Source organism: Camelina sativa, chromosome 16, assembly GCF_000633955.1.
Source record: "Camelina sativa cultivar DH55 chromosome 16, Cs, whole genome shotgun sequence".
NCBI lineage: Eukaryota > Viridiplantae > Streptophyta > Magnoliopsida > Brassicales > Brassicaceae > Camelina > Camelina sativa.
Window position 1 is genome coordinate 20,368,208 of NC_025700.1, and position 27,276 is coordinate 20,395,483.

Sequence of the window (27,276 nt, forward strand, 5' to 3'; positions counted from 1 at the left end):
GTAAAGAGCTGAACTAAAAAGACACAATAAAGACACAGTAGCTACTGGTTATATATTTTCGGAGGCTTGACTTGCGTAGTAGCAGCTACTGGTTCTAACACGGGTCTTCTTTAACCTGCAAAAAAATATTAAGAATGGGGTATCAATAAAAACGTTGTGGACCTTAAACATAAGACTGATGCCATAGATAAACCTTGAGGCTGGACTCTGGAGGAGTTGGTCTTCTCTTCTTCTTGGACGGTTCTAAGCTAACCCATTCAATCTAACATATGAAATAGAAAGAATCAGTCAGCAATGAAACGACTAAACCCTAGATCAATAGAAAGAGGGGATCTCCAAGAATTTCGAAGAAAAAAACAAAAAAAAAACCCTAAATGGATTAGAAAGATTGAATTTTTAGAAACAACTATCAAACGCCTCTCACTCCTCCTCTGTTTCTCATAGGGCTTGAAGAAGAAGAAGACGACGACGATGAAGAGTGATGATGACGAGAGATTGAGAGATGTATAGTGAGTTATTTATAGACTCTTGTAAAAAGATTATAAAGGGAATTAGGATCTGTTGTAAAAGAAAAGGAAATTAGTAATTTTTGTATTAAAAAAAAGGGAATTAGTAATTTTTGTATATAAACGGTTGGTTGGATTTGGAAGCAATTAAATTGTTTAGCCGTTAATGACAATTAAATAAACGCAAATAAAAAGAAAAATAAATTGGGATTTGTTGTTAAAAACAAAAAAGTAAATTAGGATTTGTTGTGAAAAAAAATGAAAAAAAAGAGAGGAAATTGTAACGGTTGGATCCTTGAATGCAAATTATTTAGCCGTTAATAATAATTAAAAAGGAAAATAAATGAGAAATTTGGAAATCTATAGCCAACAACCAACGTCGATTTTTTCCTTTTCTTCTTTTTTGTGTTTTTTTTTAAAGTCAGACGTAAATACAAACACTAAGCTTTATCCTTTTTCTTTCATTTTTTTTTAAAAACCATATTTTACCAAATAAGCAAATTATGATTAATGGACATATATAAGACAACTTTTTTTTAATGTTAAAAACGAAGAAAAAAAAATTTCAAAAAAATGACACAATTTTGTTCTTCTTTCCTAACATTTATACACACTTCTACTCGCTGTGTGGCTATGTCAGACTTGAGAAAACCAAATGTACATGTATATATCATAATCCTAATAGTATATATTTTTCCCCCCAAATTAACTTTTTCTTTTGGTTTTAAGTTTTGTGTTAACCTTAGTAAAAAATCTCTTAAGTTAATATAGATAAGTATATTACATTATTACTTATCCTTTTTTCTTCAAGTTTTTGAATAAATAATATGTACAGTTACTTTTGCCAAATTTTCAAAAAAAAAAAAAAATACAGATGTAACTGAAGAAGAGAATGGGTTAGGATCAAAGTGAAGCACTGATGATTCCATGAAATCTACTACGTCTATTGGCTTTAGACAAAATGGAAGCCGGAGAAAAAGCAAACCGAAACGAGCTGCTGAAGCTGTTGTGGAATGTAATGGAGTTTGAGAAACCTTCTTGTGGATTTGCTCACAAGACCAGGATGACAAATTAACTTCAAGAAACCTTCTTCTTCCTTCTTGTTGTTTTTGCTTTTCTTACAAGTTATTTTGAAGTTGACAACTTTAGGATCGGATCTCCTTTGGTGAATTATGAGTCAAAAACAGTTACTTTTGCCAACACCTTAAGACTATTTATGTAATAGATTAAAAAAGCTGAGAGGCTAACTAATATGTCAAAATCTCTAATCAATTATCTTTTTTTCTTTACAAGTCCTCTAAGAAAGAACAAAAAAAAAACATAAAGGAGAAAGAAAAAAAAAAGAGATTAAAGAAGAAGACTCAAAAACGATTAGCCTGCAAGACATGGAGCATTACTCCACAGTACCATAACCTTAAAACAACACCGTATCTTATTCTTCTTCTTCTCTCTATTTCACCAATATTTCACACAACACCAGATGGTAGACGAAGAACGAGCTGACCACCCATTAAACTGCCATAACAGCAAAAACATCAAATCTCAGAACACTCATCAGTGACATTATTAGATCATCCATCATATACGCGATAACAATCATAAACATTTATGATTTACCTCTTGACATAGTAGTAGCAGAAGTCTGCGAGAATGAAGGTTTGGACGATTTCAGAGAGGAGGACCATTATAGGCCAGAAACCATATCCTAAAGCTGTCAATAACCTCCCTCGAGTGTCCAAAACCTACACCATAATAATACAATCAAGTCTGCAAAGCTATATTTTATGTATGGAGCTTTTCTAATTAGGATGCGAAAAAAAAAAAAAAAAACAAAGAAAATACCTGAAGGACCCAGTGTGCACAACTCAAGAACCTGGCTATCCCCAAAGCAAATACGTAATGTGCTGTGAATGGCTCCACGATCTGAGACAAGACATGTGTTACTAGTTTAAACCGATCAAAGGATAAAAACTGGTTTCCAAGGCTTTTCAATGTACCTTAGTGTTTTGCATGACTCTAAGTTGAGGAAGGACTGAAACAGCTTCAAGATAAACGCAGAAGGCCCAAGAAATCTTGTTGACTATATGGTGATGTGTTGATGGGTGAATAAGAACAGACAAAACAACACATGGAATTACCTGAAACCATATATGAAAAAAGCTCAATGGACAAAGACAATCTTCACAACTAGACAGCAAGTCACAACAATGTAACTCAAATCGAAAAGAACAACAACTTACGACGTAGTAGATAGCAAAATTGTCTTTGTCTTCCATGTAACTAGCTTTGAGCTTAAAACGGATCATATAGATAACCCAAAGTGTAGTCACCAGTGTAGCCGAATCAAGCAACGTGTGAATATCAAATTCCATCACAAAACTACAATACAGTCTCACCGCCAGAAACAGAGCAGTTAGCTCTTGTGACTTCAAAGATAATCCTGTCAAAATACACCATTAAAAAAAGATTGTAAATTTATCCTAATCAAGTGTTCATCAAACAATTGAAATCTCATATACACGCAATCTCTCATTCAAACCCTAATCTGAAATTGGAACGGATCGGATCGGGACAAAAATCAAATTCAGAATCACTCATCCCCTAATCAAAGCCTAAACCAAGAAACCCTGAACTTTCAAAATCAAGAAATATCGAAACTTTGGGAAGAAATCGATGAGTACCAGCACAAGTCTTCTCCTTGGTGAGTTTGTAGATAAGGACGGAGATACCAAGGGCATGAACAGCCTCAGCAGCGACAAAGAGATTGTCGTGGTCATGAACGATCATTCTCAGCAAAACCAGAGCAGTCATGGCTGATACAACACCGAGAAAAGCTTTAACCTTTGGTGGTTGCCGGCGAACCCATGTCGTCACGGCGTGGATCGGCCTCTGCGCCGCCTTCATCTTTTGTCGTGGATTCGTTTCTTTTTTCACTTTCTTACCAAAAATAGAACCAGTAAAGTCGAAACCTTTTAGGACCAGATCTCTCTTTTTCGGACCGGGGTTGATTATGTTGCACGATCAGGTGACTGTATTTTTCTTTTCTTTTTTGGATGTGGAGTGGGGAAACTGGAAAAATTGGTAACGCACGCACGCACCCACCCCCACCTAGCCACCCCAGCTAAAAGTTACTCTCTTTTTCTTTTCTTCATACAACACAAAAAGTCGAGAAGTCTAACACTTTAAGACGGTGACACGTGGAGGGTTAAGTTTGTTTTAGGTGAAAATTAGATTCGTGGTAAGCCAACGACTCTGCCTCGTCTATCCCATTGGAAAACTAAAGTTAGTAATTGAATCGTTTTTTCTTTAATACTATAAATAATGTACTATATTTTTATTTTACAATATGTGTTACATGATGTAACTGGTGTGTTGCGTACAAATGACAGTTTTACAATAATGTATGAATATCTTGTTTTATGTTTTTAGGCTGTTTCATGAATCACTAAAATTATTATACCTTTTGTTATATATTAAAAAAAAATAAAGAGAAAAAGTCAAAAGCATAAGGAAACATGAATGATTTTGTAATATATTTTTAAAAGATAAATTACAGCTTTGATTTTAATCTCACAACACAAGTACAAATTAGAGAGACAAAAGGCCATCAGTATAATGACAAAGCTGTAACTCTCCGCATGATATACCCCCAACGTCCTCCACTTCATTCTTGCTCGTGTAATAAATATGTATCTTACTCGGAAACAGAACCTGGAAGATCACACAATCAGATTGTATATCATGAATCATGATCGGAAACGTTGGATAGTAAAGGGTGAATGTTTTCTTGAGCTCGATACTGTGCATTTTGATCCAAGCATATCCATTTGAGCCACTCTTCATCATCCAAAGCTCCATTTTTGGTGCAAAAGAATTGTAGTCTACTACCCAGAGATTCCCTCTGATTCCACATAAGCTAAAACGGTGCTTACGGTTGTCTTCAAAACATGGCGGTGGAGGCAGAACATAGAACTTCTCTTGTTCTAAAGAGAAAGACACGATCTGTGGAACATTTTTTGTTATCCAATAAAGGAACCCATCGGCTTGAGCTGGAGGGTATGGTTCTAGAAGGTAAGGACACTCTTGTTCTTGTGATTTCCATGGTGAGATCTCGAGATGATGATTGCAGTTTCTTCCTGTGATTGTGAGAGTGAGTATCTCGAATTTGCAGATTGGGTGATAAGGAAGGAAAAATCTGATGATTTTGTATTGTAACGTTGAGGAAACGAAGCCGAAGGAGACAACAGAAGAGGAAGAAGAAGAAGATGTGGAGGATTGTGGTATTTTTAGGAGTTTTTGGTTAATAGGGTCGAATAGAAAATGTTCCTTGTCGATCAAGATACAGATAAACTGATGGTTAGAAGAGAAGACTCTGATTCTTTCTCCAAGGAAGCGTTTTGTGATGGGTTTTAGTGTTTGCTCATTTTCACGATAAGCTTCCGGGAGACGGTCTGTGTAAAAAGCTTTGAAAGCAGTGAGAACGGCGAGAGAAATGTCGTTGGGTTTAGTGAAGAGGAAGAGTTTGAGATATACGGTTTGGGATCCGTGGGAACCGGCGGTGAAGGCGGTTAGGATAGAGAAGGAGTTTAGGGCATGGCGGTGGTGGAGACGGAGGAGGTAGGGTTCGGAGATTAAGGAGTTAAACTGCTTTGAAACTAATCGGAGGGTTTGTAATGTTTTGCCCGGAAGAAAAGACAAGATTTTGAGAATTACTTCAGGAGGCAGAAAGGAAGAAAACATCTTTACAAGGTAAAATGGAGAAATGTGTGTTTATTAATGATTTGTATATGCTTGTTCGCCAAGGATTGATCATGTTAGGAAGTTAAGAATGAGAAAATCAAGTAATTCCAATTTACTTTTATTTTTTTTATAAATTTTAGATTTGATAGAATCTTTTTAAATAGGGAGATTAAAAAAAAATAGTAACCTAATTATTATTTTTTTTTTAACGTTTATTTTATTTTATTTTTTTTCTCATTTTTTAACGTTTATTTATCATCATCAAATTGTATCAAATTTACAAAAGAGTTTACAAAGTTACAAAAGAGTTTGTGACACATATGAGCACCTCTCGTATTGTGAAACCATTTTTCAGAAAAGGTAAAAGAAAAAAAACTGTTAATCCTAATGTGTGAATGTTTTGAAAATTCAAACTCATGCTATAAATGTTACCACTTCATCATCTTCAGAAAGCGAATTAATACTATTTAAAATAGTCTACTTCTATCGATTATTTTTACAATTTCCTCTAGATTCTTTTCCACACTACACTTCCCCATATATTTTTTAAACTCTAAATCAAAATATTAAAAAAAAAAAAATTGCATTTAGGCTTACACTACTACTAATCATATGATTTGAACATAACACGTTCCCTAATTATAGTGCATTAATTGGAGGGGAATTAAAACAGTTACGAGTAGATCGAGTTTACTAGTTTAGATTAGAAACACAGGCTCTCTCTAACCTCAACATCGGGAAAGTGTTTTTTTTTTCTTTCTTCTAAATGGGTTCCAAAGATTCTTCAGATAAGGAGATGAAATGGAATATAATCTTCAACAGTTTGGTCGAGATCCTTCGGAAAAACGAAGAAAAGCTTCGAGCTCAGGTTAAGCGTCAGGTCTCTGATGCTCAGAGTTATAATGATAAACTCTCTCTGGTAAGTGGTAACCAAAAAAAAAAGCATCAGGTCTCCCAGAAATTTATGGGTTATTTTAGTAAAAACACTCAGAAACTTTTATAAGGAATTTTTTGTAATTTTCTCTTTGATTATTCAGATGAAAAAGGAAATTGAAGACATGAACATGATGCGGCGGGTTGAGATCGCTAATTACGATATATTCAAGGAAAGAGATCGTTTGTCTTGCGAATCGCAATTAGGTGAGAGCAATTTGTTTGGATTTTCACATGATTATGATGTTTTTAGAAAGTTTGCTCCTTTACTGTTTTGTATATTATTGTAAATTTCAGAACATGCTCAGAAAGAGTTGGATTACTTGAGAGCTTGGTTTGATTTCCTCATTCTGAGTACACATGTATGTTAAAGTTTTCAACTTTTGTTTTCTTAAAAGTTCTGTCATATGCTTATCGATTTGTAGGAGATTGAAAATATGTTTCTTTTTTTTTTTTTTTTGTATTGTGGCAGAAGGAAACTAGTGATTCTGGTGGAGATGCGGATTGTAAATTATTGGAAGACAAACTCAAGAAACTGAAGCTTGAATTTGAAGGGGGATGTGAGGTACCTACACTAGTACAATAATCCGGGTTTGCTTGGAGTCAATTCAAGTGCATCGAAAGCGGATTCACTGATAAGTTAATGAGGAGAGACGAGGAGATCAAACAAGCTACTAAGAACATATTAAGTCTTGTAACTATGCAGGAGCAGCTTCAATCATCTAATCATGAGAAAGATAGGATCATTTCAGGATTGATGGCTAAAGTAGCTGAATTGGAAGACAAGGTTAGTAAGAAGGAGGAAAGGCCCGTAGTAAAGACGCCATTAAGGAGGTCTCCTAGGCTCAACAGCCCTCGTAAACAATAGCAACTATGTAGAGACTAAGAAAGAGCCCTCTACATAGTTGCTATTGTTTACAAGTTAAGATCGGGTGGGTTGCAGTTGCAACTATGGGGAAACAAGGTTTGGAGGTCTGGTTTGCCACACACTAAGGAAGTACTCTCTTTGATTTTTTTTATCAAATGTTTTAACAAGGTTTTAAAGCTAAAGAAGCACTTGATGTAAAAACCTTTTTCGAATAAATTTTACATTTTATTCAAAAAAAGAAAGGAAAAAATAAAAAGAAAGAGCTGTGTTCTGTTGTAGAATGTAGTAATAGTGCAGTTAAGTGGACATGGTTTGCTTACTAATTGAATGCATATATGTTAACAAATATTGTATGGTTAACATTTAGTTCTTGCAAAAAAAAAAAAAAANAAGAAATCATTTGGTTATTGGCTGGTAATGTTGAATGTTATCTCTATAGTCATCCATTGTTTATAGGAAAACACTTGAACCAAAATCTCAAGTCAAAACCAGATTGTTTTAGTACAAGACTCGGATCAGGTCTTAAACTTGACGAAATATCCCATTTTTTATGCAGTAGTTGCAGGTCTTAGTAACCACAGTTCGTTGACATGTCCTAGGTAAATAAATGGACACATAGAATAATTAGATATTTGAATTTTGGTTCTTTTATAGAAGCAAAATTTCTTTGAGCAAGCAAATGAAACTTGGTGACCTAAACTCTCTCTATAAACAGAAAAAAACTATACAAAAAAATTACTAACTTGTTAAACGCATCACTTCAAACATTATTTTAATCAGAACAAAATCTAGTGAGGTTTGTGAAAATTATCAGAAATAATATTGTGTTTAGAAAATAAAAGCAAACTTAGCATTTTTGGGGATTAATTCGATTTTTTTTAATTCCAAAATTGACAAAAAAAAAATGTTAAATGGCTAAAAAGTTAATTACAACGAAAACTAGAAACCCAAAAATCAAAAATAAGAAACAAAAAAAATGTACTGACACGTGTCATAAAGCTAGACCATCAACACTACGAGATATGTGAAAAAAAAAACAAATAAAACGAAACCAAATCTTCAGAAAAAGATTTATCTCTCTCATATGATTAACCCAATCGTTTCAAGCAGCCGAAGAGAAGAGAAGAGACAGAGTCTATCAGAAAACAAAATCACTCGTGTCTCTTCCCTCATTCACTACTAAAAAAAAACCACAACAATGTCGAAGAAGAAGAAACAGAGTCTATCAATGGAAGAAGATAACTATGGTAAAGGCAAAGGCAAGAACGAAGATTCCTATTTCGATAGAATTGACTACGAAGTTTCTTCAGTCTTATTGCAACTTTCGCACCCTGTTGTATTCTCCTCCTCCTCCTCTTCTGATTCTTCTCCTCCTTTGTTCCATAAATGGGGTCGCACTAAAAAGAGGTCTTCTTCTTCTTCTTCTTCTTCTTCTTCTTCTCCTTCTCCGCTGATTAAATCGGTCGGCGATTTCGGAAGTAATTCGAGTTCTTCGTGCTTAACCGGTGAGGCCAAGAAAATCAATTCTCAAACCGTAAGTTCTTATTATTATTTCTGGTTTAAATCGTTTGATAAAATTATTATGTAATTCGCATAAATCAATCTGAGTGTCGACAGATTAAAAAAGGTTTAAAAGAAGAAGAATTTTGTACGAAAAACCAGACATCTTCTTCACAGTTTAACACATCCTGTTCTGTTCTCGAGGTGTTTTCTTTTTTTTTTTCCTTTTTTTTTTTTTTGGGAAATGTAAAGGTTTATTAATATTTGTTTCCATATTTGATAAAATATGTTGTGAATGAATATTACAGGCGGAGATGGGTTTACTTAGGGCGCAAGTTGGGTTTATTGCCCAGCCCATTAGAGTTGATCGAAATCTGCGACCGTTGATATCTGTTCATCGTACGGTTAACGTGAGTGATATCGAACGACGTAGCGGGATTGATCTGAACCTTCTTCCAGCTGCAGAGGAAGCTGGTAACGGAATCTTCCCATTGGTTGGTTTTGAGAGAGTGGCATCATCATCAGCAAGTAAAATCCAAGCAGCTGCTCAAGCAAGACAAAGAAGATTAGGTTTGATTCGATCCAAGAAGCTTTACACTAGATTCATCTCCTCATACCAACTCAAGTAGGGATGGGTAATTTTCTAAATTGTAACCTTTTTTGTCTTTTCTTTATGGGAGCTTTTTCTACCTACCTAGTGCCTAGATATATAGCAGAAAAATGTACTAGGATTTTGATACGAATATTCTCAACCAAAATTGCAAGTTTCCATTGGGAAAAAGGCAAAAGTATTGGTTGTGTATAATTTTTATAAATGCAGTTTTTAAAGGATTCTAAGAATACTTTTTTATTTATTTATGAGAGCTTAAAAGAGAGATACATTGACAAATTATTATTACAAACAATGCAAATGGCAAATACAATAAGAGAACCACAAAGTAGTAGTAGTAGTAGTAGGCATAGAGAGAAAGAGAGCTTTCAAGATTGGGCTTGTTTGTTTTCTCAATTTGAAATCAAGATTCGTAAACTTCTTCTTCCTCTTCATCCTCGTACTCACCTTCTTCATCAGCAGTAGCATCTTGGTATTGCTGGTATTCAGCGACGAGATCATTCATGTTGCTTTCAGCTTCAGTGAACTCCATCTCGTCCATTCCTTCTCCTGTATACCAATGAAGGAAAGCTTTTCTCCTGAACATGGCTGTGAACTGCTCGCTCACTCTCCTGAACATTTCCTGGATCGAAGTCGAGTTTCCCACAAACGTTGAAGCCATTTTGATTCCTGTTGGTGGGATGTCGCAGACGCTGGACTTTACGTTGTTTGGGATCCATTCAACAAAGTAAGATGAGTTCTTGTTCTGGACGTTCAAGATCTGTTCGTCAACTTCTTTTGTGCTCATCTTTCCTCTGAACATGGCCGAGGCTGTGAGGTAACGTCCGTGGCGTGGATCAGCTGCGCACATCATGTTCTTGGCGTCCCACATTTGCTGCGTCAGCTCGGGGACTGTGAGAGAGATGTACTGTTGAGAGCCACGGGAAGTCAGAGGCGCGAAACCAACCATGAAGAAATGGAGACGTGGGAATGGGATTAGGTTCACGGCGAGTTTCCTTAGGTCAGAGTTGAGTTGTCCAGGGAACCGTAGAGAGCAAGTCACTCCACTCATTGTTGCGGAGATCAAGTGGTTCAAGTCTCCAACTGCAAATGTACATACATATATGATCGTCTCAGAATTTAAGAACCAAGAGAACATTAATTTAGCTTTATTCGACACAAAACTTGGTACTTACAGCTAGGAGTACTGAGTTTGAGAGTGCGGAAACAGATGTCGTAGAGAGCTTCGTTGTCGAGGACCATACATTCATCAGCGTTCTCTACAAGCTGGTGCACTGAGAGAGTAGCATTGTAAGGCTCAACGACTGTATCTGAGACCTTTGGAGATGGGAAAACAGAGAATGTGAGCATCATCCTGTCCGGGTACTCCTCACGGATCTTTGATATCAACAGAGTTCCCATTCCTGAACCTGTGCCTCCTCCGAGAGAGTGGCATACTTGAAACCCTGTAACAATGTATCCGTAATGTCACTTATTTGAAACTAAACATAGTCCAAATGGTAGGTTTGATAAAGGACTTGTCTTTTATGTCCAGACCAAATCCAAAAAAGTATTGAGATGTTATTCTATATGAAGCCAATCATGACCCATTTTCCTATTCAATCATCTCTCAAATATGATCTGTTTCACCTCGATAGAGTCAACACAATAGTATTCTCTAAAGTACTGATTAAAAAATTTGATATGGTTAAGGCTCACGTGATATTATAACTTTTGATCCACTGTCACAAAACATTAGGGGCCACAATAACACTACCGCCAAATTAGGATATTGTCTTTTAGATTCAATGTTGTTAAAAGAAAGTAGACAAAATCTAATTGCTGGTCAATCATTAAGTGGTAACAGCTCAGTCTCAACAGTAATTAACAATCTGATTCTTGAATACAATATGAATTATTGAAACATAAGCACCGACTCACTCCACGAGCAAAACAACATCGAAGGATCATGTTCTTGATGAGATCAATGAAGAGAAACATATCAAAAACAAGATTTCAAAGAGATCATCAAGTGTAATGCGAGGATGATCAAGATTCATGAACATAGAAAAAACAAGTGAAATGGAGATCATCGGTTACGAAACATGCAACACTCAAGAGTCACGAGATATAAACAATGGAAACTAAATCAATGATTGAGAGAGATTAATACCTTGAAGGCAATCACAGTTCTCAGCCTCCTTACGAACAACATCAAGAACAGCATCAATGAGCTCAGCACCTTCGGTATAGTGACCTTTCGCCCAGTTGTTACCAGCACCAGACTGACCAAAAACGAAGTTATCAGGACGAAATATCTGACCATAGGCGCCGGATCTGATACTATCCATAGTACCAGGCTCAAGATCCATGAGAACAGCACGAGGAACATATCTACCACCAGATGCTTCATTGTAATAAACGTTGATACGTTCGAGCTGGAGATCAGCGGAGTCACCGTTGTAACGTCCCGTGGGATCAACACCATGTTCGTCGCAGATTACTTCCCAGAATTTGGAACCGATTTGGTTACCGCATTGGCCACCTTGAACGTGAAGGATCTCCCTCATGATGATCGATAAAGATTTGAGATCTGAGACGAGAGAAGAGGAAGAGAATAAGAAGGCGAGAGAGAGAGAAGCGGGAGAGTGACAAAGTTGACAGAGTGGGGGAAGAAGATGGATCTTGCCAGCTATAACCGTTTCTTCTTCTTCCCCTGTTTCTTTATTCTCTGTTTTTTTTTGACTGCAACCTAATATTTTATTTATATACCAAATATCGTTTATTCAAAAAAAAAAAAAAAAGATAAAAACCTTGATATTGAAAATTCTTTGAAAGGAAAATGAATAATACTACATCATACCAATATATAATTAATTTTATTTAAGATGATTTGGAATTATATATTAAAAATAAATGTGATATCTTTTTCTTCTTATTTAGATAATATCATTAAATTTTACTATTGACTATTACAGATTTTAATTAACATCCATATTATTGTTTAAGCTCTTTTCTTTGCTTTTGGACTTTGTTAGATTTTCTTAAAGTTCCAAATAAATCATGGTCTGAAATGAGCCAAAAAGAAAATCAATATTTTCACCAATTAAAAATGTCTACATTGATAGAGAAGAAATCACATTATGGCTGTTACTTATTAGACTCGTTTTCGAATCTACTAATGACGAGTCTTCTACTTTTTGAACTATAACCATAAAAACAGTAACATATACTCATGCATTACAAGATGGGTGCGAAATGTATTCAATAACTTGTCTTGAGTCTCTTAGTTGTTGTTTTTTTTTTGTCAAACTTCATAAATTTATTCACACCCAGTGGGATACGAACCCAAGTCTCTTGGTTGTTTATAAGTGACATAGCACATGTAGCTAGATGTAATAAACGATCTGGAGATCTTGAATACATATGTCTATTTCTACGTAAACGATAAAACACAATAATTGAAATTTGAAAATCGGTTGAATTATCATAGTATAAAAATATCCTCACACCAATTGAGTTTGGATCTATCATGCAAATACTGATAACAAAACAAAATAAAAAGAATTATATGTACTCATATAGAAAAATAATAATAATGTCATAGCACATGTAGCTAGATAGATTTAGACTGTAGTAAGATCTGAGATTTGATCCAATTATTTTGGTTTTATTTTTATGTCAAGATCGATCTACTGTTTTTATACGTAACGTCAATATCAATAATTGAACTTGTAAAAAAAAAACGATCCTATTTTTATTTTTATTTTTAAACATATTCTTGTTTCCAACCATTTGTTCTTGGTAAAATTACTTGCTCCCAACTTCTTGTAAAAATGTCACTGAAGGGAACATAGAGGATATGGGAGCACGTTTCTATCGTTTTCCTATTGATACAAGTAAAATCATACAGAACTGATGTGACAAATATAGATTCAGTCAAAACAGACCTGGGCTGGGCCGGTTTTGTAGATAACAATTATGCAAGCCTTTTAACTAAAACGGCATCGTGCAGTAGTGGAACTTCTCACAATGGTCGTCTGATTCTAGTGATGCACCGATATCCCAATAGTACTTTGATGATTATAAAAGTTAATTTCTTAAAAGTTTTAACCGTTTTTTCTGTTTTTTTTTAATTATTGAAAATAATTAATTATTAAAGAACTCTGCCACAGCGGATGACATTATCCGGTATCGGATTTTCATCTCTAACCGGAATATTCGNTAGTATTCTCTAAAGTACTGATTAAAAAATTTGATATGGTTAAGGCTCACGTGATATTATAACTTTTGATCCACTGTCACAAAACATTAGGGGCCACAATAACACTACCGCCAAATTAGGATATTGTCTTTTAGATTCAATGTTGTTAAAAGAAAGTAGACAAAATCTAATTGCTGGTCAATCATTAAGTGGTAACAGCTCAGTCTCAACAGTAATTAACAATCTGATTCTTGAATACAATATGAATTATTGAAACATAAGCACCGACTCACTCCACGAGCAAAACAACATCGAAGGATCATGTTCTTGATGAGATCAATGAAGAGAAACATATCAAAAACAAGATTTCAAAGAGATCATCAAGTGTAATGCGAGGATGATCAAGATTCATGAACATAGAAAAAACAAGTGAAATGGAGATCATCGGTTACGAAACATGCAACACTCAAGAGTCACGAGATATAAACAATGGAAACTAAATCAATGATTGAGAGAGATTAATACCTTGAAGGCAATCACAGTTCTCAGCCTCCTTACGAACAACATCAAGAACAGCATCAATGAGCTCAGCACCTTCGGTATAGTGACCTTTCGCCCAGTTGTTACCAGCACCAGACTGACCAAAAACGAAGTTATCAGGACGAAATATCTGACCATAGGCGCCGGATCTGATACTATCCATAGTACCAGGCTCAAGATCCATGAGAACAGCACGAGGAACATATCTACCACCAGATGCTTCATTGTAATAAACGTTGATACGTTCGAGCTGGAGATCAGCGGAGTCACCGTTGTAACGTCCCGTGGGATCAACACCATGTTCGTCGCAGATTACTTCCCAGAATTTGGAACCGATTTGGTTACCGCATTGGCCACCTTGAACGTGAAGGATCTCCCTCATGATGATCGATAAAGATTTGAGATCTGAGACGAGAGAAGAGGAAGAGAATAAGAAGGCGAGAGAGAGAGAAGCGGGAGAGTGACAAAGTTGACAGAGTGGGGGAAGAAGATGGATCTTGCCAGCTATAACCGTTTCTTCTTCTTCCCCTGTTTCTTTATTCTCTGTTTTTTTTTGACTGCAACCTAATATTTTATTTATATACCAAATATCGTTTATTCAAAAAAAAAAAAAAAAGATAAAAACCTTGATATTGAAAATTCTTTGAAAGGAAAATGAATAATACTACATCATACCAATATATAATTAATTTTATTTAAGATGATTTGGAATTATATATTAAAAATAAATGTGATATCTTTTTCTTCTTATTTAGATAATATCATTAAATTTTACTATTGACTATTACAGATTTTAATTAACATCCATATTATTGTTTAAGCTCTTTTCTTTGCTTTTGGACTTTGTTAGATTTTCTTAAAGTTCCAAATAAATCATGGTCTGAAATGAGCCAAAAAGAAAATCAATATTTTCACCAATTAAAAATGTCTACATTGATAGAGAAGAAATCACATTATGGCTGTTACTTATTAGACTCGTTTTCGAATCTACTAATGACGAGTCTTCTACTTTTTGAACTATAACCATAAAAACAGTAACATATACTCATGCATTACAAGATGGGTGCGAAATGTATTCAATAACTTGTCTTGAGTCTCTTAGTTGTTGTTTTTTTTTTGTCAAACTTCATAAATTTATTCACACCCAGTGGGATACGAACCCAAGTCTCTTGGTTGTTTATAAGTGACATAGCACATGTAGCTAGATGTAATAAACGATCTGGAGATCTTGAATACATATGTCTATTTCTACGTAAACGATAAAACACAATAATTGAAATTTGAAAATCGGTTGAATTATCATAGTATAAAAATATCCTCACACCAATTGAGTTTGGATCTATCATGCAAATACTGATAACAAAACAAAATAAAAAGAATTATATGTACTCATATAGAAAAATAATAATAATGTCATAGCACATGTAGCTAGATAGATTTAGACTGTAGTAAGATCTGAGATTTGATCCAATTATTTTGGTTTTATTTTTATGTCAAGATCGATCTACTGTTTTTATACGTAACGTCAATATCAATAATTGAACTTGTAAAAAAAAAACGATCCTATTTTTATTTTTATTTTTAAACATATTCTTGTTTCCAACCATTTGTTCTTGGTAAAATTACTTGCTCCCAACTTCTTGTAAAAATGTCACTGAAGGGAACATAGAGGATATGGGAGCACGTTTCTATCGTTTTCCTATTGATACAAGTAAAATCATACAGAACTGATGTGACAAATATAGATTCAGTCAAAACAGACCTGGGCTGGGCCGGTTTTGTAGATAACAATTATGCAAGCCTTTTAACTAAAACGGCATCGTGCAGTAGTGGAACTTCTCACAATGGTCGTCTGATTCTAGTGATGCACCGATATCCCAATAGTACTTTGATGATTATAAAAGTTAATTTCTTAAAAGTTTTAACCGTTTTTTCTGTTTTTTTTTAATTATTGAAAATAATTAATTATTAAAGAACTCTGCCACAGCGGATGACATTATCCGGTATCGGATTTTCATCTCTAACCGGAATATTCGAAGGATCTTCTTGTTCTTCACCTTTAACTCTCATATAAAGCTCTTGACCAAGATACCACTGCTCTGCTTTCTGTGATCTCACATTCCACATTCCTTGATTATCCATAGCTATTAGTATTGCTGCCCACGAATATGGATATACCTAAACCCCAAAAAAGGAAAAAAAAAAACAAACTAAATTCTCTAGTCTAAATTCTAATACATTAATAACGAAGCTTATGATTTGATTTAACCTGAACTGTTGATCGTGAAACAGCATCCACTAAGTTATATCCAGCTCTTTTGCTCTCAGACCAAGCTCCAAATCCATATCTAACATCAACTCAAATAAAGATTAGTACACCTAATTAATCATATGACTAGACATGATTTCGATTATGACATGTAATTTTTACCCGACGACGAAGAAATTGTAACCATCGATGTGGTAACTCTGCAATTCAAACAGGGGATTCTGGAACACGATGTGGACGAAATCTCTGTAACGTATATCGACCACTGAGGTGCCTAAACTCGGTGTTTTGTTGGTAGGGTAATTCGGGAACATGTTGGGGATGATCGTGTCATTTAGTTGGAAATGGTCAACGAGCTTTAACGGTGTTTCGGGGTAGACAAACGAAACACCATTTATTGTGTAACGGAGTCTGCCGGACGATAGCATGACGTCGTTGTGTAATAATATCGTTCTGGCTACCTTTATACGTCCGTAGTGGTACGAACCTTGTGGGTTCGTTCTTGCCGCTCCAACGTTTAGGTCCATTCTGTGGGGTCACACATACACTAATTACTTTATTGATCAAGAATATGAAACTAAAAACTGATCCGAGAATACCTGATGGATTGGGCTTGTTCAACTGAGGAAGCGTAATCCCACGAAGCAGGTGCGAGTGGAACTGATCCGACCGGGTCGAGGGGGGAGTTGGGATATCGAATTAAAGCTATACCGCCAAGGTAGTAATCAGTGAACCGGGCTGTGGCCAATATGTAGTAGGCTCGGTTAATTCCAACCGGGTCGGTTTTAGCGGTGACGAGAACAGAGTATGATTGACCCACGTGGATGTCCAGGCTAGAGTAAGCACGTTTCTGAACATACGTACCCTCTGTCTCAACTAGAAGCATATCATGGTCTTGGATCCTGAAATTTAAGCATGTTTTGAGACCCACGTTTGATATTCTTAGCCTATACATTTTACCTGCCATTAAGCACAAAACAAAAGATACATTGGTGTGTTATTAGACTATTAGAGTATGACATATGACATATAGACATAGCGTAACATATTAAGAAAATAACTCACCTGGTTCAAATACAAAGAAGGTCTCTTCAGGACCACGCCCGTTAATAAGAATACCATCAGGAGTTGGCAAACTGTGACCGGTGTCAAGTGAAGCTCTCATATCCTTTCATCAAATATTTTTCAAAACAAATTACTTGTGTTATGCAAATCAACCCAAACATCTTTTACAAAAAAAAAAACTACATAACATTTTTTAGTTAATCCACAATTTTTTTCATTAAGCACATAAATTATCAATTTAGTACAAGTAAATATATATTTGTTAAAAAAAAAATATAGGAGATTACTTTGGAGTTTGGATGGTAATTGGTATACGGTAAATAAAAACAAAACTTACCGTATGGTCGGCATAGAACCAATCTCCTACCAAGATGTCGTATTCAGAGTCGGGCGTTGGGAACGGAACCGGCACAAGTTCCGGGGTATTGATTCTAATAGAACCGTATCCTCCGGCAGCTTTCTGAAGTAGAAGCGACGGAAAGTAAAAGTAGCTTCCGATCTGATCCTTCACCTGAAAACTGTACGTCCAATTTGTCCCCGGTAGTATGGGACAGTTTGTCCCTCGAACTCCATCTTGCCACGAGTTCTTCCGCAATTGTAATCCATTCCTTTAATTTTTAATATATACAGGTTTTGATAACAAATATGGCTAAACCAAAACCAATACAAAAACACACCTATTTAAGTGTGAAATATTTACCATGTCATAAGAAAGGGTTCGTTCAAGTTGTTGAAAATGTTGACGATGATGATATCGTTTGCTGTTGCATTAAGGATCGGTCCAGGAAACATGTCGTTGATCACTATGATCTGTTGATTGATCATGTATGATTTCATATATAACGACTTAAAATCATACTTTAAAAAAAAAACAAATACAAAAACATAAAACGAATCATCGATGGAACCTGCTTGTTGCCTCCAAGAATGGAACGTTGAGAATAAGAGACGACCCATTGGTACGATACGATAGGTGCAAACGCATAGCTCATATCCAAGACGACCAAAAAAGTCAGAACCAACACCTCAACAACTACATGTCTCATTGCGAAAGATTGACTTACGAAAAATATATATCTATGGAAAATTGGAAATCAAGGATCGTTGAGATGTTTGTGCTGTGTTCGAGGCAAGAAATTAGCTACATTTTTTCTTTGAAACGATATATTAATTCGATGATAACCATCATTTGGTTGTTTGAGTTAACCCTTATTTCGTGCTCTGAATATTGAATATGCTTATAAGAGTTCATGCAGTCTGCATTTTCAACCTAATTTATGGGAAACACATTTGTGCGTTTGATAAAATTCTGCTGGGCTTATTCATTATACTAAACTTTAGAGGTCCATTAAATATTTTATCGTATCTTATTAATTAGACATACGCATAAGATTTTATTGTACTGACGGGCGAAAAGGAAAAAAAAAACGTGAGGGGAAGACGATGGCTTACGAAATATTGTAAAGTGGATGTGACCTCTCTGAATACAAAATTACAAAAACGGTCGTTATTCAGTCCTACAAAATAAAATAACGCAAGCAATTATTGAAAAACTATTTAATCACATTTTTTACATCCTCTTTAATCTTTCACAGTTCACACACCACGTCTTTTGAAAACAGTAAAAAGTAACAACAATTTAACTTTTGAGAAGAAGAAATATCTAGCACATATATGTACAGTACACAATTTTTGGGTCTGTTGTGTATGTCGTTCGTTGCACACAAAACATTTTTATTACAAGGAAGATATTATATGGTTCCTCCAATATAATTTTACAGGGCCCGCGACTATCATGAAAGACGTTGAAACGTNTCTTCACCTTTAACTCTCATATAAAGCTCTTGACCAAGATACCACTGCTCTGCTTTCTGTGATCTCACATTCCACATTCCTTGATTATCCATAGCTATTAGTATTGCTGCCCACGAATATGGATATACCTAAACCCCAAAAAAGGAAAAAAAAAAACAAACTAAATTCTCTAGTCTAAATTCTAATACATTAATAACGAAGCTTATGATTTGATTTAACCTGAACTGTTGATCGTGAAACAGCATCCACTAAGTTATATCCAGCTCTTTTGCTCTCAGACCAAGCTCCAAATCCATATCTAACATCAACTCAAATAAAGATTAGTACACCTAATTAATCATATGACTAGACATGATTTCGATTATGACATGTAATTTTTACCCGACGACGAAGAAATTGTAACCATCGATGTGGTAACTCTGCAATTCAAACAGGGGATTCTGGAACACGATGTGGACGAAATCTCTGTAACGTATATCGACCACTGAGGTGCCTAAACTCGGTGTTTTGTTGGTAGGGTAATTCGGGAACATGTTGGGGATGATCGTGTCATTTAGTTGGAAATGGTCAACGAGCTTTAACGGTGTTTCGGGGTAGACAAACGAAACACCATTTATTGTGTAACGGAGTCTGCCGGACGATAGCATGACGTCGTTGTGTAATAATATCGTTCTGGCTACCTTTATACGTCCGTAGTGGTACGAACCTTGTGGGTTCGTTCTTGCCGCTCCAACGTTTAGGTCCATTCTGTGGGGTCACACATACACTAATTACTTTATTGATCAAGAATATGAAACTAAAAACTGATCCGAGAATACCTGATGGATTGGGCTTGTTCAACTGAGGAAGCGTAATCCCACGAAGCAGGTGCGAGTGGAACTGATCCGACCGGGTCGAGGGGGGAGTTGGGATATCGAATTAAAGCTATACCGCCAAGGTAGTAATCAGTGAACCGGGCTGTGGCCAATATGTAGTAGGCTCGGTTAATTCCAACCGGGTCGGTTTTAGCGGTGACGAGAACAGAGTATGATTGACCCACGTGGATGTCCAGGCTAGAGTAAGCACGTTTCTGAACATACGTACCCTCTGTCTCAACTAGAAGCATATCATGGTCTTGGATCCTGAAATTTAAGCATGTTTTGAGACCCACGTTTGATATTCTTAGCCTATACATTTTACCTGCCATTAAGCACAAAACAAAAGATACATTGGTGTGTTATTAGACTATTAGAGTATGACATATGACATATAGACATAGCGTAACATATTAAGAAAATAACTCACCTGGTTCAAATACAAAGAAGGTCTCNCTAAACTCGGTGTTTTGTTGGTAGGGTAATTCGGGAACATGTTGGGGATGATCGTGTCATTTAGTTGGAAATGGTCAACGAGCTTTAACGGTGTTTCGGGGTAGACAAACGAAACACCATTTATTGTGTAACGGAGTCTGCCGGACGATAGCATGACGTCGTTGTGTAATAATATCGTTCTGGCTACCTTTATACGTCCGTAGTGGTACGAACCTTGTGGGTTCGTTCTTGCCGCTCCAACGTTTAGGTCCATTCTGTGGGGTCACACATACACTAATTACTTTATTGATCAAGAATATGAAACTAAAAACTGATCCGAGAATACCTGATGGATTGGGCTTGTTCAACTGAGGAAGCGTAATCCCACGAAGCAGGTGCGAGTGGAACTGATCCGACCGGGTCGAGGGGGGAGTTGGGATATCGAATTAAAGCTATACCGCCAAGGTAGTAATCAGTGAACCGGGCTGTGGCCAATATGTAGTAGGCTCGGTTAATTCCAACCGGGTCGGTTTTAGCGGTGACGAGAACAGAGTATGATTGACCCACGTGGATGTCCAGGCTAGAGTAAGCACGTTTCTGAACATACGTACCCTCTGTCTCAACTAGAAGCATATCATGGTCTTGGATCCTGAAATTTAAGCATGTTTTGAGACCCACGTTTGATATTCTTAGCCTATACATTTTACCTGCCATTAAGCACAAAACAAAAGATACATTGGTGTGTTATTAGACTATTAGAGTATGACATATGACATATAGACATAGCGTAACATATTAAGAAAATAACTCACCTGGTTCAAATACAAAGAAGGTCTCTTCAGGACCACGCCCGTTAATAAGAATACCATCAGGAGTTGGCAAACTGTGACCGGTGTCAAGTGAAGCTCTCATATCCTTTCATCAAATATTTTTCAAAACAAATTACTTGTGTTATGCAAATCAACCCAAACATCTTTTACAAAAAAAAAAACTACATAACATTTTTTAGTTAATCCACAATTTTTTTCATTAAGCACATAAATTATCAATTTAGTACAAGTAAATATATATTTGTTAAAAAAAAAATATAGGAGATTACTTTGGAGTTTGGATGGTAATTGGTATACGGTAAATAAAAACAAAACTTACCGTATGGTCGGCATAGAACCAATCTCCTACCAAGATGTCGTATTCAGAGTCGGGCGTTGGGAACGGAACCGGCACAAGTTCCGGGGTATTGATTCTAATAGAACCGTATCCTCCGGCAGCTTTCTGAAGTAGAAGCGACGGAAAGTAAAAGTAGCTTCCGATCTGATCCTTCACCTGAAAACTGTACGTCCAATTTGTCCCCGGTAGTATGGGACAGTTTGTCCCTCGAACTCCATCTTGCCACGAGTTCTTCCGCAATTGTAATCCATTCCTTTAATTTTTATTTATACAGGTTTTGATAACAAATATGGCTAAACCAAAACCAATACAAAAACACACCTATTTAAGTGTGAAATATTTACCATGTCATAAGAAAGGGTTCGTTCAAGTTGTTGAAAATGTTGACGATGATGATATCGTTTGCTGTTGCATTAAGGATCGGTCCAGGAAACATGTCGTTGATCACTATGATCTGTTGATTGATCATGTATGATTTCATATATAACGACTTAAAATCATACTTTAAAAAAAAAACAAATACAAAAACATAAAACGAATCATCGATGGAACCTGCTTGTTGCCTCCAAGAATGGAACGTTGAGAATAAGAGACGACCCATTGGTACGATACGATAGGTGCAAACGCATAGCTCATATCCAAGACGACCAAAAAAGTCAGAACCAACACCTCAACAACTACATGTCTCATTGCGAAAGATTGACTTACGAAAAATATATATCTATGGAAAATTGGAAATCAAGGATCGTTGAGATGTTTGTGCTGTGTTCGAGGCAAGAAATTAGCTACATTTTTTCTTTGAAACGATATATTAATTCGATGATAACCATCATTTGGTTGTTTGAGTTAACCCTTATTTCGTGCTCTGAATATTGAATATGCTTATAAGAGTTCATGCAGTCTGCATTTTCAACCTAATTTATGGGAAACACATTTGTGCGTTTGATAAAATTCTGCTGGGCTTATTCATTATACTAAACTTTAGAGGTCCATTAAATATTTTATCGTATCTTATTAATTAGACATACGCATAAGATTTTATTGTACTGACGGGCGAAAAGGAAAAAAAAAACGTGAGGGGAAGACGATGGCTTACGAAATATTGTAAAGTGGATGTGACCTCTCTGAATACAAAATTACAAAAACGGTCGTTATTCAGTCCTACAAAATAAAATAACGCAAGCAATTATTGAAAAACTATTTAATCACATTTTTTACATCCTCTTTAATCTTTCACAGTTCACACACCACGTCTTTTGAAAACAGTAAAAAGTAACAACAATTTAACTTTTGAGAAGAAGAAATATCTAGCACATATATGTACAGTACACAATTTTTGGGTCTGTTGTGTATGTCGTTCGTTGCACACAAAACATTTTTATTACAAGGAAGATATTATATGGTTCCTCCAATATAATTTTACAGGGCCCGCGACTATCATGAAAGACGTTGAAACGTCCACTAGTCGTACCTAGCTAGTTGTTAATTAAAATGAAGTGATAGTTTGATAAAATCATATGGTTTTGGACTCTTGGATTAACTCGTCATCATATTTTGTACTAGACCCTTCTTAAGTTCTTATTGTTACGATGAAATCACATAATCAATCCCTACTGAAAATTCCTATAAAATCATGGATAAAAAGAAAGAATGTTATACTCCTTTTTGCACGTCTACGTGGTTTACAAATCTTAATCGCGTAATTATACAGTAAAGTTAAAAAAGAATATTGAAAAACTATATGAATTACTTTACGTTTTTGTAGATACTTTTAAAATCAAAAGTGAAGGTCAAAAGGTAGTTGGATATTTTCGTTGAAAATTTATCAATCAAACTCACAATTAGTGGTAATTTAACTATTCTCGAATCAGACTAACCCATTATCGTATAGTGCTTATAATTATGTCTATACTAACTAGCTATTAACTATAAAATATATATACATTTTATTTTGTTTTTTGAGATTAAAAGGTTTATAAACCAATTAGGTGTAACCACGTAAGCTGGCGTACCATAAGCCACCAACCAACACATACACCTGATTCTTACCAACAGAGAGATAAAGCGAACGGAATATGCTACCTCTATAAATCACACATCGTCTTCTTCATCTCTCTTTCGCTCTCTCAGACTCCTCTGTTAATAAAACTACAACAAAGAAGAAGAAGACGAAACAGAGCATTAAGATNTATCCTTTCATCAAATATTTTTCAAAACAAATTACTTGTGTTATGCAAATCAACCCAAACATCTTTTACAAAAAAAAAAACTACATAACATTTTTTAGTTAATCCACAATTTTTTTCATTAAGCACATAAATTATCAATTTAGTACAAGTAAATATATATTTGTTAAAAAAAAAATATAGGAGATTACTTTGGAGTTTGGATGGTAATTGGTATACGGTAAATAAAAACAAAACTTACCGTATGGTCGGCATAGAACCAATCTCCTACCAAGATGTCGTATTCAGAGTCGGGCGTTGGGAACGGAACCGGCACAAGTTCCGGGGTATTGATTCTAATAGAACCGTATCCTCCGGCAGCTTTCTGAAGTAGAAGCGACGGAAAGTAAAAGTAGCTTCCGATCTGATCCTTCACCTGAAAACTGTACGTCCAATTTGTCCCCGGTAGTATGGGACAGTTTGTCCCTCGAACTCCATCTTGCCACGAGTTCTTCCGCAATTGTAATCCATTCCTTTAATTTTTATTTATACAGGTTTTGATAACAAATATGGCTAAACCAAAACCAATACAAAAACACACCTATTTAAGTGTGAAATATTTACCATGTCATAAGAAAGGGTTCGTTCAAGTTGTTGAAAATGTTGACGATGATGATATCGTTTGCTGTTGCATTAAGGATCGGTCCAGGAAACATGTCGTTGATCACTATGATCTGTTGATTGATCATGTATGATTTCATATATAACGACTTAAAATCATACTTTAAAAAAAAAACAAATACAAAAACATAAAACGAATCATCGATGGAACCTGCTTGTTGCCTCCAAGAATGGAACGTTGAGAATAAGAGACGACCCATTGGTACGATACGATAGGTGCAAACGCATAGCTCATATCCAAGACGACCAAAAAAGTCAGAACCAACACCTCAACAACTACATGTCTCATTGCGAAAGATTGACTTACGAAAAATATATATCTATGGAAAATTGGAAATCAAGGATCGTTGAGATGTTTGTGCTGTGTTCGAGGCAAGAAATTAGCTACATTTTTTCTTTGAAACGATATATTAATTCGATGATAACCATCATTTGGTTGTTTGAGTTAACCCTTATTTCGTGCTCTGAATATTGAATATGCTTATAAGAGTTCATGCAGTCTGCATTTTCAACCTAATTTATGGGAAACACATTTGTGCGTTTGATAAAATTCTGCTGGGCTTATTCATTATACTAAACTTTAGAGGTCCATTAAATATTTTATCGTATCTTATTAATTAGACATACGCATAAGATTTTATTGTACTGACGGGCGAAAAGGAAAAAAAAAACGTGAGGGGAAGACGATGGCTTACGAAATATTGTAAAGTGGATGTGACCTCTCTGAATACAAAATTACAAAAACGGTCGTTATTCAGTCCTACAAAATAAAATAACGCAAGCAATTATTGAAAAACTATTTAATCACATTTTTTACATCCTCTTTAATCTTTCACAGTTCACACACCACGTCTTTTGAAAACAGTAAAAAGTAACAACAATTTAACTTTTGAGAAGAAGAAATATCTAGCACATATATGTACAGTACACAATTTTTGGGTCTGTTGTGTATGTCGTTCGTTGCACACAAAACATTTTTATTACAAGGAAGATATTATATGGTTCCTCCAATATAATTTTACAGGGCCCGCGACTATCATGAAAGACGTTGAAACGTCCACTAGTCGTACCTAGCTAGTTGTTAATTAAAATGAAGTGATAGTTTGATAAAATCATATGGTTTTGGACTCTTGGATTAACTCGTCATCATATTTTGTACTAGACCCTTCTTAAGTTCTTATTGTTACGATGAAATCACATAATCAATCCCTACTGAAAATTCCTATAAAATCATGGATAAAAAGAAAGAATGTTATACTCCTTTTTGCACGTCTACGTGGTTTACAAATCTTAATCGCGTAATTATACAGTAAAGTTAAAAAAGAATATTGAAAAACTATATGAATTACTTTACGTTTTTGTAGATACTTTTAAAATCAAAAGTGAAGGTCAAAAGGTAGTTGGATATTTTCGTTGAAAATTTATCAATCAAACTCACAATTAGTGGTAATTTAACTATTCTCGAATCAGACTAACCCATTATCGTATAGTGCTTATAATTATGTCTATACTAACTAGCTATTAACTATAAAATATATATACATTTTATTTTGTTTTTTGAGATTAAAAGGTTTATAAACCAATTAGGTGTAACCACGTAAGCTGGCGTACCATAAGCCACCAACCAACACATACACCTGATTCTTACCAACAGAGAGATAAAGCGAACGGAATATGCTACCTCTATAAATCACACATCGTCTTCTTCATCTCTCTTTCGCTCTCTCAGACTCCTCTGTTAATAAAACTACAACAAAGAAGAAGAAGACGAAACAGAGCATTAAGATCCTTAACAAATATTCTTCTTCTTCTTTGTTCCAATGGCTCTTCCGTTGCCATTGATCTTACTTATCCTCTCCCATGTGTTCGTTTCTGGTACGAATCTTCGATTTAAGTAATGATTTTAATAAATACTGTAACTATAGTATGATGATTTGATTTTTTGGGTATTATGTAAATTCACAGGAGTTAGATCAACGAGCTTCGTAATGGTGAACAAATGCGAATACACAGTCTGGCCTGGACTTTTATCAAACGCCGGAGTTCCACCGCTTCCGACGACCGGATTCGTACTCCAAAAAGGGGAAGAGCGAACCATCAACGCTCCGACTTCATGGGGCGGACGTTTCTGGGGAAGAACTCAATGCACCACCGACACCGACACCGACGGTGGTAAATTCACTTGCATCACCGGAGATTGCGGATCCGGTACCGTCGAGTGCTCCGGATCAGGCGCGACGCCTCCCGCTACGCTAGCGGAGTTCACGCTAGACGGATCTGGCGGTCTCGATTTCTACGACGTGAGTCTCGTCGACGGTTACAACGTCCCGATGCTGGTGGTTCCTCAAGGAGGCTCGGGTTTGAACTGTAGCAGCACGGGATGCGTCGTGGATCTGAACGGTTCGTGTCCGTCGGAGCTTAAAGTGACGAGTTTGGACGGCGGTGGGAAACAATCCATGGGGTGCAAAAGCGCGTGCGAAGCTTTCCGTACGCCGGAGTATTGCTGCAGCGGCGCCTTCGGTACGCCTGACACGTGTAAACCGTCGTCGTACTCGGTGGTGTTTAAAACCGCGTGCCCACGTGCTTACAGCTACGCTTACGATGATCAGAGTAGTACCTTCACATGCGCCGACTCCCCTAATTACGTCATCACGTTTTGCCCTTCTCCTAACACCAGGTTATGATTATTTCCCTTCTTACCCTTTTATTTTTTTAGTTTTGCTTATGAATAAAGGTTAGGTGTAAGGGTAGTTTCATCAATTACATCAGACAACATATTTACTAACCATTAATTAATTACCTTTTTTGTTTACCGTGCAATTGAAGTAACTGTGATTTTTGTTTTTTTGTCAATTATATACTAGCTGGAAATAAAATACTACTACTAATCTACTACTACAATAGGATAGGACTTTGCTTTATACTGCAAAAAAAAAAAAAAAAAA

At 35.8% G+C, this 27,276-nt stretch overlaps 7 protein-coding genes across 11 annotated transcripts in view; 3 read left to right on the forward strand and 4 right to left on the reverse strand.

The window, feature by feature from the left end:
• On the reverse strand, window positions 1,682-3,639 carry LOC104751457 (putative ER lumen protein-retaining receptor C28H8.4). The gene is made up of 6 exons (XM_010473402.2): window positions 3,188-3,639; window positions 2,747-2,946; window positions 2,504-2,644; window positions 2,349-2,429; window positions 2,124-2,248; window positions 1,682-2,021 (listed from the first exon to the last, which is right to left on the reverse strand). Exons 1-6 carry the CDS (start codon window positions 3,408-3,410, stop codon window positions 1,973-1,975), a joined length of 819 nt encoding a protein of 272 aa, XP_010471704.1. The 5' UTR covers window positions 3,411-3,639; the 3' UTR covers window positions 1,682-1,972.
• LOC104753864 lies at window positions 5,761-7,357 on the forward strand. Of its 2 annotated transcripts, none has more exons than XM_019238003.1 (4): window positions 5,761-6,165; window positions 6,284-6,386; window positions 6,477-6,541; window positions 6,655-7,357. In XM_019238003.1, exons 1-4 carry the CDS (start codon window positions 6,013-6,015, stop codon window positions 6,763-6,765), a joined length of 432 nt encoding a protein of 143 aa, XP_019093548.1. In that variant the 5' UTR covers window positions 5,761-6,012; the 3' UTR covers window positions 6,766-7,357. The 2 variants fall into 2 exon arrangements, with proteins under 2 accessions (XP_019093548.1, XP_019093547.1); XM_019238002.1 differs by having other exon boundaries at window positions 5,766-6,165; window positions 6,652-7,357.
• Window positions 8,128-9,378, forward strand: LOC104751458. Of its 2 annotated transcripts, XM_010473403.2 has the most exons (3): window positions 8,128-8,581; window positions 8,665-8,751; window positions 8,856-9,378. In XM_010473403.2, the coding sequence occupies exons 1-3, from the start codon at window positions 8,246-8,248 to the stop codon at window positions 9,174-9,176; spliced, it is 744 nt and encodes a 247-aa protein (XP_010471705.1). In that variant the 5' UTR covers window positions 8,128-8,245; the 3' UTR covers window positions 9,177-9,378. The 2 variants fall into 2 exon arrangements, with proteins under 2 accessions (XP_010471705.1, XP_010471707.1); XM_010473405.2 differs by lacking the exon at window positions 8,665-8,751.
• On the reverse strand, window positions 9,379-14,437 carry LOC104751460 (tubulin beta-1 chain). Of its 2 annotated transcripts, none has more exons than XM_010473407.2 (3): window positions 13,866-14,437; window positions 10,333-10,602; window positions 9,379-10,240 (listed from the first exon to the last, which is right to left on the reverse strand). In XM_010473407.2, exons 1-3 carry the CDS (start codon window positions 14,260-14,262, stop codon window positions 9,561-9,563), a joined length of 1,347 nt encoding a protein of 448 aa, XP_010471709.1. In that variant the 5' UTR covers window positions 14,263-14,437; the 3' UTR covers window positions 9,379-9,560. The 2 variants fall into 2 exon arrangements, with proteins under 2 accessions (XP_010471709.1, XP_010471708.1); XM_010473406.2 differs by lacking the exon at window positions 13,866-14,437 and adding an exon at window positions 11,310-11,880.
• On the reverse strand, window positions 15,818-22,316 carry LOC104751459 (monocopper oxidase-like protein SKS1). Of its 2 annotated transcripts, XM_019238368.1 has the most exons (9): window positions 22,038-22,316; window positions 21,830-21,939; window positions 21,468-21,738; window positions 21,131-21,233; window positions 20,665-21,025; window positions 19,411-19,776; window positions 19,249-19,327; window positions 19,037-19,157; window positions 15,818-15,937 (listed from the first exon to the last, which is right to left on the reverse strand). In XM_019238368.1, exons 1-9 carry the CDS (start codon window positions 22,173-22,175, stop codon window positions 15,849-15,851), a joined length of 1,638 nt encoding a protein of 545 aa, XP_019093913.1. In that variant the 5' UTR covers window positions 22,176-22,316; the 3' UTR covers window positions 15,818-15,848. The 2 variants fall into 2 exon arrangements, with proteins under 2 accessions (XP_019093913.1, XP_019093912.1); XM_019238367.1 differs by lacking the exons at window positions 19,037-19,157; window positions 19,249-19,327; window positions 19,411-19,776; ... (3 more) ...; window positions 21,830-21,939; window positions 22,038-22,316 and adding exons at window positions 16,150-16,228; window positions 16,312-16,677; window positions 16,749-17,109; ... (2 more) ...; window positions 17,915-18,024; window positions 18,123-18,401 and having other exon boundaries at window positions 15,818-16,058.
• On the reverse strand, window positions 22,641-24,761 carry LOC104753866 (monocopper oxidase-like protein SKS1). Its single transcript, XM_019237812.1, has 4 exons — window positions 24,483-24,761; window positions 24,275-24,384; window positions 23,913-24,183; window positions 22,641-22,646 (listed from the first exon to the last, which is right to left on the reverse strand). The coding sequence occupies exons 1-4, from the start codon at window positions 24,618-24,620 to the stop codon at window positions 22,641-22,643; spliced, it is 525 nt and encodes a 174-aa protein (XP_019093357.1). The 5' UTR covers window positions 24,621-24,761.
• LOC104751461 (thaumatin-like protein 1b) overlaps window positions 26,029-27,276 on the forward strand; it is a 2,328-nt gene continuing 1,080 nt past the window's right edge. Inside the window, exons 1-2 of the mRNA XM_010473408.2 lie at window positions 26,029-26,206; window positions 26,297-27,008. Coding sequence (XP_010471710.1) covers window positions 26,152-26,206; window positions 26,297-27,008 — 767 coding nt within the window. The 5' untranslated portion in view covers window positions 26,029-26,151. The remainder of the gene's footprint in view (window positions 26,207-26,296; window positions 27,009-27,276) is intronic.